The following is a 9,427-nucleotide window of genomic DNA, read 5'->3' on the forward strand; positions in this document are numbered from 1 at the left end:
GGTGTTTCTGTCAATCGCTGCCACTTCGTTTAAATATATGTTTAATCAATAGGCGGGTAGAACAGTTATCTTCCGAACCCCATTGGATGGAAGAGGTGACAATTCACGCGACTGTTACCGGTGACGCTTTCCGTCCTGCAGTTTGATTGGTCGTCGACGCCTGTCAATCACCTACAAATAGTTAGGTTGCGTTGTGTTGTTGTGACAGACGTTACGTGCGTCTCTGACATGACATGAGGGAAGGTTGAGTGTTCTTGTGCGACAAAAATGTAAGTATTTGCGACGTTAAACTGACTGTTTCCAGTGACAAACGCAGCTTGTGTTTTGCTACAGAGCGTGTTCCTTTATTGTTGTAATTTAGTAGAAGTTATACGTTGCGTTACGCGAAATCGCCGGTGTTCAGTACACTAACGTTAGTTTGAATGACTGAGATTACTGTTTGTTTTGAAGCGATTTAAGGGACGACTAAGTGCTCGCTATGGTTTTTAATTCTGAGGCTGTGTGCGTGGAGACCTAAATTCGTTTTCTTTATTCGTTATGACGTAAAGTATCAATGCCGTTTAAATTGCCGCGTTAATACTTTACGTCATCTCATACTTTTTAATAATGCAAAAATACATTAATTACCGCAATCAATAAATTTGCAATCAAAAAAATAATTAAATAAATATTTGTAAGGTTTAATATGTAGTTTTTCATAATATTTGCGTTGTGGCAAATTATTTTAAATTGTTCGCTAGCACCGGATAAAACTTGATTATGAGTTTCTGAACATCCTTGCGTTTGGTTCCCTTCAGGAAATGTTGAAGACGTGATCTTGAGTGAGTATTTGACCTTCTTTATAGTGGCCACGTTTATCCAGACTCAGGGTTTCCTCTAGGGGTTTGTGAGGGAACTGCAGGAGAATATTAAAACCTAATAATTAATTAAATTGAATGTAAAATTAAAGTAAAGAAATAAAGCGGCACAATTAATATACACATTTCATATGAGATTGTCGTATTTGCATTTCAAATAGAAATCACAGATGTCAAAATAATTGCAATATTATTATTATTATTATTATTATTATTATTATTATTATCTTGTCAATGTCATGCTTCCCTATTTATCAAGAATTTGAAAATAATTTTTTCTTATGCAAAATGGATGCAGTTTTTAACCACTAAAGGGAAATAGTGCACCTTTAAATTTTAAGGCTTGTTTTGTTAAATTTACGGAGAGCTTGTTTAAACTGTAAGACTTTTAACGGCAAATCTTCCTTTTTAATATAAAAAATGTGCATTAAATGTCTACAAATGTATAAAACTGATCTGGGATCAGGTAAAATCATAGACTAGACTAGCTAATAAATGGGAAACTTTATTAACTAATGGGCTAAGTTGAAGTGATCATATTCCTAGTTTTTAGATGTTGATTTTCCACAAAAATGGATGCATTTAATCTGCACGTGTTATTTTTCCTCTTCATATTTGTCAACAACAGTATGTTTTAATGAAAACAGTTTAGCTATCATCATAATCGCGTAGTCGAGTACTAGTTTGACTGATGTATGTTCTCAGACGGACAGAGATCCCGTGTCTGGTGTGATATCCCAGCGAACGCTGATGAAGCTGAAGGATGGCCGGAAGATCAAGCGCACGGAAAGTTCGTAATGAGGACATTAACCCGTGCATCGAGGTCAGTCACACACACACACACACACACACACTCTATCTAAACATCTACACTAGATCTCAATGCTTCTGTCTGAATTAGGGCTGTCGAAAAAGCTCAATTCCAAATATTAAATATTATATATATATATATATATATATATATATATATATATATATATATATATATATATATATATATATATATATTCCTTTCTTAAATATTAGCAAAATTCAAATTATATTGTAATTCTAAAGACGTGTGTATTGCAACATAGTGTCGGCCCAGATCCGGTACACGTCCGGACCGTGTGTAATCCATGTGGGCCGGATGTGTTTCTGTCTGGGCTGCTAATGCTACATTGTGTCTTGTGCTTTACATGCGATCTGCCTTGTGAACGCGCAGGAGAGCGACGGTTCTCAGAGGTGCATGGACGCGTACAGCTACGAGAAGAGCCGGTGTTCTGCGTACTTCACCAGGTACAAGAACTGCCGGAAGTACTGGGTGAGTCTGGCCCGACACTGAGCCTCACTTCCGCCTGTCTCGCGCCGGGTTCACACGACATCACGGTCTTTCTGACGACGAGAGCCAGTGCAGAACACGTCACTTCTGTAGCCTAGCCTAGCCTAGCCTGCTGTCAGTCGCTAGCTCAGCTTATCAACGACAATCGACATCGAGGACCGGGAGTTTTGGTTCCTGCCACTAGGCGCGTTTCCATTACAGATTTGCTCAAAAGATTTTTTTTTTCTTTTTTTTTTTTCTAAACGTCGACAAAAAACTATTGCGAGATGACGGCGTTTCCATTAAACGATGTTATGCGACTAAAACTTCATTTTTTCCTCTCGCGATCAGTAAAATCATTTTAAAAACCATGGCAACGGACGTTGGTGGGTTTCTGTACTATATCCCAGCCGCTGCACTAGCCATTATTATTCATCGAAGGAGACGTGTGTGTGTTTTCAAGCATTAATGGTGAGGAACGACCCTTATTATCCTTGTGAGCGGCTCATATGAGGAGTTTCTGGGTGTTTCTCCCTCATTTCTGCTTCCAGGTCTTGATTGTGGCATTTATTTGAGGTTTAGAATCCATTATTCCTGTAATTATTCTGTCTTGTATGAGTTTAATAAAGAACTCTGTCTCGTATTCTGTCCAAACACACGCGTCGTCTACGTCAGGTGACTGTAAATGCGCAAAAACTGTTTCCATTGCAGATTTGCAAAATATTTCTTTTTCGAATTGCCTGAAAAACCTCCTCATGCGAGCGGAAAAACTTGTTTGCGATAAATGCGAGTTTTTGTGAAATTGACGTGTTTCCATTGGGCGTATTTTCAATTCGCAATTTCAACTTGCGCAATTTGAAGGGTAATGGAAACGCGGCGACTGTCGCCTTTTCCACCTTAGTTGCAATTGACTTTTGGCTTGCTTAGTTGGGGACATTAAATTTAACATTTAATTTAACATTCAACAATATTATTGATCTCCTGCATTGACACCATTATATGAGAACTGAACTGAGCTGGACGATGACATCACGGTTTTCTCCAGAGCGGCCGTATATATAAATGAACTAAATTAATAACTTTTTTACAACAAAATGAATCTAGTCAAAATCACCTAATCTGACTATCGTAACAGACACGAGTGTTGTGGAGTGTGAACCCGGCATGACCAACCAATCCACAGTTCTGTAGAGAAGTGACCATTCTGAAAGAGTTCCCAGCATGCAAGAGTGTAGATTTGGTCTAGATGTGTTTTATATTATTTAAGCATCTGGAACCACATAATTTTGAAGTCAGACTAACTTCACTGAACATCTTCTCATGTTGAACTTGTTTATTTCCTCCTGTTTGAGTTCATCGTCATCTCTGGGAACATCTAAAGCTCCAGCAAACCTTATCACTCTTTTGAAACGCACATTTACTCGCGCTACATTAAACCTGCTGCTCTTCCGCCATCTCTTACAGGAAAAAAAAAAAAGTATGATTTTTTTAATTTATATATCTTTGGAATGGCGTGAGACTTGGTAAAGGTTTAATGGTCCTGAAATAATTGTTGCACTTTAATTTGAACTCCTGGGGCCTCATGTATCAATCTTGCATACGCACAAAAACTTTGCGTACGCCAGCTTTCACGTTCACGGTCGGATGTACTAACAGTGAAATTAACGCGAGAATGTGCGTTCCTCCACGCCAGTTTCATGTCTGGCGTACGTACATTTCTCATTGTTTTGTCCGTTGGCGACTCTTACAGGCAATGAAGTGAAGTTGCAAACATTACACAACGAATTGTTCTACAAGTCTATCGCACCACCAACCGTGGGAAGCATTGCTATTAATTTGCAATTTATAAAATAATTGACATGTATTGTCACACGAGCCTTATGGGAATATTCTATCAATTATGCAATTAAATAAGAACATATAAAAGCATATGCAAATGTGTTGTGCAACCCTTAGTCTATGGAAATGCCAGCTTTGGTTTAATGTCCACCTTTATATCAGACTATTTCTTTTTAAGGTAATTTAGGGTAGACTGTACAGTTGAGACACCTTAAATAACTTGCGTTCGCAGCAAGCACAAGTTGTGATTTTTGCTGTGCACGTGTGTATTAGTCCTCTTTGATCGTGGGAAATTTGAACAACGGACGCATCTCCGATCCGAAGAAATCGGGAAAAGATTTTTTTTCTAAGATATGACGTTCACTTCACCATGCACTCTCCACAATGAATAGCTTATTATCCTTATGTGACTGTTAAACGTAACTGGTATCACCACAAACGTTATTCTGTGCCCTAAAAACGGGCATATTTCATGGTATTGTGTCATGCAAGGTAATTGCAAAATCTAGAGAAATGTGCGAGGTGGCCAGCGGGGGATAGTTGAGACACACATGTACTGTTCCCCCGATACAGCTCTATTAGGAAACACACTGTTTAGTTGTTCAGCGTTATGATAACAGGTTAAACGTCATAATTAGCCAGCATAGGACGCAAATGAAAATAAAATTAGAATTTGTGATATTTAAACTGTGTATTATTAATAAATATTGTTACATATCTTGTTCCTGCTTTATACATTTTAACCAGTGCTAATTTAAATAAAATGAATGAATATAAATGGATGAATAAACAAAAATGTTGCCCAATTGTTATTTTCTTTATTTGTCTTTATTTTTTATATTTACAATGAATGGTAGTTACCTTCACATCATTAGAAATGGGTGTCTCAACTTCATATTGGTACAGTTGAGACAAAGTTGAGACAAAAAGCACCTTATTTTTATGAGCTAATTGTGGAAAATATAAACTACTTGTGGGTATTATTGATTTATAATATCTTAGTCTACAAGCTAATCAAATGTTTTTGTGTGAAAAATCAAAACGCAAAAAGTGTCTCAACTGTGCTCAGTCTACTCTACAGTGCGACTTTCAGATCCCACCGCATTGACGGCATCAGCCAAACTCTCCCACTCATATTTTTTCCTTTTGTTATTAATTCCGGAGGACAAAGTTCCAAATATATATATATATATATTTTCATTTCTACCTCCGATAGTAGCACCTCCAATTCACTTTCTGTAAAGTTTCGTTTCTTGCCGCCATTTTCTTACTGCTTTCTTTTGCCAAAGTGGACTCATTACCATATTTAAATTAGTTTAATTAAGGGAGGAGACTGGGTGGGGCGTTGTGCTCGTGCATGTGCGCTCAATTTTACGTTAACTGGGATGTACAAAGAGAATATGCGTGGGATCCTTCGTACGCAGAGATTCATACATCTGGGGTTTTTTGTGCGTACGCACATTTACAGCTTTGTCCGTACGCAATGTTTTAGTATGAATTCAACGCAAGTCTTTGTACATGAGGCCCCAGGCGTTTAAAGATGAGCGCACTGGAAATGAATGAGACGAACCTCCTCTAGTGGAAGCGTTTGGAACTGCAGCCGAACAACATCTCGCTCATTTCTCCAGATATCAGCCTCACATTTGGAACACAACTTGTGTAGATTTATGGCTTTTTAAAAAAATTTTTTTTATAAAAACTGAAAATAGTATTTTAGTGCATTTTCTATAAGAATAAATGAAACTTCTATAACTTTTTTTTATTTTTTTTATTTTAAATTTAATTTTTTACTTGTTTCACTTCAGTAATAATCTGCCAGGTGTCTTCTTTAAAAAGAGACCACACTTCAGTCTGTGCTCCAGAAGTTTAAGGTGGAGATTTCATTTTCATGTCTAATCAGAAAGGGATTAATATAATGCATTATAACTGTTGCATAAATATAATTTAGCACCATAAAATCCCCCCAAAATATTAAATATTAAAAAATAAAAACATTATTGAACTAAAATATAGTATGTGCATTTCATTTAAATAAAAATAAATAAATAAATTAATTATGCATGAAGAACATCATCATATTCCAGGATGACGAAGCCCAGATTCAGACTCGAACTGTGAAAGAATGACATTTATTCCTCAAACCCACTGGAAGTGTTCGGGATGTTCTGGAGGAGACTTTACAGAGTGCCGGACTCGTGTGTGGCCAATACCAGATCTTTAGCACAAACGATGATGCACATCTTGATGGAGATGTTAGAGATGCATGAGTGTTTGTTCAGGATCTTGTATAATCATGAGTGTTTCCCGGTTCCAGCACGCAGTGATGCTTCAGCGCCGGAGAGACGGAGTGAAGCCGGATATGCCCAACGCAGAGGAACGAGATCAGATCCTCTCAGCGCTCGGAGGAAAACCATACTGACATCATCATGACATCATCAGATCCTCATGTCATGTGGGACTCTCTAATGCTGTGTCACTGAATCATGTAATGTGTGTTCAGTCGTTTAAACGTGGACGTATTCTGAGTACGAGTGGGTGTCGTGTCGAGTTTATTTAATGCCTTTCACAGACACACTGTCTACAGAAAGTCATGATGTTAGTGTTGCTATAACACCTCAATGCCTGATTGTCCACGTTTAGCAGTTTAGATCTGATTAATTCCCGTAAGCGTTCACGGAGAGCTCGTGATTACAACTCGTAACCTGGGAATTCTCCTACTTGTATCAAAAATACCATGTTTGCAGAGATGTAGGAAGTATGAACAATGATACAGCCCGTTATTATACGTTAAAATGTGTCTTTCTGTTATTATACGTTAAAATGTGTCTTTCTGTTGCTGTTGTTGTGAAGCCGTAAGTTTTGAAGCGATTCTCTCAAACCAAAACTGGACCAATCAGCTGCGAGCAAAGTGACGTAAATCTGACGCAATAAAGCCACGCCCACCGTATCTCTCGCAGTTTATAGTCAATCAAAAAATTTGAGACAAAATTGCCTGTCTTTTGCCTTTTAATGTGTTATATTTATGTTTTAATTTGCTATGTTTGTATTATATGAATTATAATTATTTATAATTCATAGTTAATTGACAATATACAACTTTGCATTTAAATTAACATAAATAAAAGCTTTACTATATAAAGCGTGTGTTTTGAGCTCGTTGTGAACCCACATGAAGTCTTGTTTAACTTCAGGTTTCAGTCGTCATCAGGGGTGTCCACGTGGGGGCGCACGCGCACTGCGCACACAACAATAATATTACTATATTTCTAAAGACGTTTAAGAATTTACCCTGTAAAGACAACAGGGAGTCAAACTTGAATTTTCTAATTTTTCAGACTTGCAATTTCTAATGCCTATAAGATTTTTCTGTATACATATCTAGCCTGTATTTACATATAAATTATTTTTTATATATATTTATATATATAATATGTATTGTATAGATTTTAAGGTAGAATTAGGCAGATTTCCACTGAGACCACAATCTATTTATTGAAGCTCATTTACTGTACTTACACTAGATGTACAGTGACGGGGAGAAACGAAGCGTTTCGAAGCTTTTGAATCAAATTAATCGGTTGACTCGCTAAATGATTCACTGTTTGGAAGCGCTGGCGACCCCTGCTGGTCAGAACAGTGTAAATGCAGCGACAGCTCAGTCAAAACATGCAGAAAAACACCTTTTACAAACCAGCAATGTTTCATTGAAGCTGTCATCTATTAAACGCAATTAACAAATCATCTAATACCATTAAATATGAAGTTTCTCTATAATACGTGTTATTTTATTAATTGTAGAGCGTGTATCTTGTTAGTTTTATGGAGAGCTTGGTTAATCAGACCAGTAACTACAACTCTTTCTTTGGTACTATAAGGTTATCCGGACCACACGTGACCACACGTAAATAATTTATCCGGACCAGGGTTAGGGTTAGGTTAGGGTTAAATTCAGAAATAGCTGTGGTTTTTGAATAAACTTTGTTTAAAAAATTCAGAAATAGCTGTGGTCCGGATAACCGTATAGTACCCTTTCTTTTTATTGTGCAAATGTGTCATTAAATGTCTACAAATATATAAAACTGATCCGAGATCAGGTAAAAAAATAATCATACTTGTTCATGGGTTCACGGAGACTCGTTTACTGGAGTCACGTGACTGGCAGTTTGAATCGCGTTCCGATTCACTGGTTGATTCGCAAAGGGTTCGGATCTTCACGAAGCTCCATCTCTCACACACCCATACTTCATAAATCATGTGAATGTTTTAGTGCTTTTGTGGAGCTGATATGTCTTCATAAAAGTGTGTAGATTTTTAAGAAAAAAGAAGAAGCAAACTATATTATAATTTGCAGATTTATTAGTACCAATACACCAAATCAACTACTTCCATTATACAATCATTCAGTCATTAAGCAAGTCATTAAAAACACAGTTAAAAGATATTTTTAAAAAATTAACAGAGAATCACCATCTATAATATTTAACCTTCTAAAGTCAGAAATGGTTTCTTGGGTGCAAACGGATAAATCTGTTATGAGGCAAAATGTTGCTATTATTATTAAAACGTAAACTTCTTCATATTGTTGAAACAGAAGTGCAGATTGGTCACAGTGTGTGTCAGTTTTAAACATTTCTATATTTTTTTATGCGTGTTTAATATGTAAGTATTCCTTCTCTCTCTCTCTCTCTCTCTCTCTCTCTCTCTCTCTTCATTAGTTGTTTCCCGGTTCCGCTAATAGTGGAAATTAATCGCTCTTTTTCCCATGACCTTTGAACTTTGCCATGAAGTTGAACGCTCCCAGATATCCACCCAACAGCACACCGATCTTAGTGGGAAGAAAACTGTGTGACGGAGAAAAAGAAACTGTTATACAAACACAACGACATAACAAAACACACAAATATGAAAACAGTTTCAAACGAAGCCACGGAAGAACTGTTGTGAGTCTCCGAGCGAATCGATTCGAGTGAGTCAATGATTCAGTGACTCATTCATAAAGACAGAGGCTTGGTGGTTTTAGTCTCAGATTTAGAGTATCATTCATATTAATTCATATTCTGTGTAAATATACCTAAATGCCATTTCAGATGCAGATTCTGAAAAAACAATGTTATGGCCTTAAAAGTTTAATAAATTCAATGTTGAATCAAAATATTTCTTTCTTTAAAACTTTAAAAATAAGTTGCTTTTTTTTGTGTGATGTTTATTCAATGCTTTTCTCATCTAACACAATAATGACTTTAAATGAATTAGATTAATAACTTTAATGGCTTGACAGCAGACGAGTCAGGTGTGAGTAAATGTATGTTGTGAAAAACACATTTGCTATGAACATTTCTGCACATCTTGGCGTTTCCATCCAGCGATTATTTATGCGATATCTCTGAATGCGCATTAAACGGGAGCATGGAAGAGTAAAGTGTGTTTTATA

General features: G+C 36.7%; 2 protein-coding genes across 3 annotated transcripts in view; one reads left to right on the plus strand and one right to left on the minus strand.

The window, feature by feature from the left end:
- Positions 1–156: 156 nt before the first annotated feature.
- Positions 157–7,143, plus strand: chchd7 (coiled-coil-helix-coiled-coil-helix domain containing 7). Of its 2 annotated transcripts, XM_084108815.1 has the most exons (5): positions 189–269; positions 798–821; positions 1,563–1,680; positions 2,062–2,160; positions 6,311–7,127. In XM_084108815.1, exons 3-5 carry the CDS (start codon positions 1,621–1,623, stop codon positions 6,413–6,415), a joined length of 264 nt encoding a protein of 87 aa, XP_083964941.1. In that variant the 5' UTR covers positions 189–269; positions 798–821; positions 1,563–1,620; the 3' UTR covers positions 6,416–7,127. The 2 variants fall into 2 exon arrangements, with proteins under 2 accessions (XP_083964940.1, XP_083964941.1); XM_084108814.1 differs by lacking the exon at positions 798–821 and having other exon boundaries at positions 157–269; positions 6,311–7,143.
- A 1,187-nt stretch (positions 7,144–8,330) lies between these two features.
- The window catches only part of sdr16c5b (short chain dehydrogenase/reductase family 16C, member 5b), a 13,246-nt gene continuing 12,149 nt past the window's right edge, over positions 8,331–9,427 (minus strand). The window contains exon 7 of the mRNA XM_084108778.1: positions 8,331–8,837. Within this exon, the coding sequence (XP_083964904.1) occupies positions 8,741–8,837 (97 nt within the window). The 3' untranslated portion in view covers positions 8,331–8,740. The remainder of the gene's footprint in view (positions 8,838–9,427) is intronic.

Source organism: Abramis brama (assembly GCF_963993115.1).
Source record: "Abramis brama genome assembly, chromosome: 3".
Lineage (NCBI taxonomy): Eukaryota > Metazoa > Chordata > Actinopteri > Cypriniformes > Leuciscidae > Abramis > Abramis brama.

Excerpts from the sequence above, each read along its gene's own strand:
- chchd7 (XM_084108814.1), top strand. The coding sequence starts at position 1,621 with ATGGCCGGAAGATCAAGCGCACGGAAAGTTCGTAATGAGGACATTAAC. Across the intron at positions 1,681-2,061 it reads ACATTAACCCGTGCATCGAG|GAGAGCGACGGTTCTCAGAG; the intron begins GTCAGTCACACA and ends GTGAACGCGCAG. Across the intron at positions 2,161-6,310 it reads AGAACTGCCGGAAGTACTGG|CACGCAGTGATGCTTCAGCG; the intron begins GTGAGTCTGGCC and ends TCCCGGTTCCAG.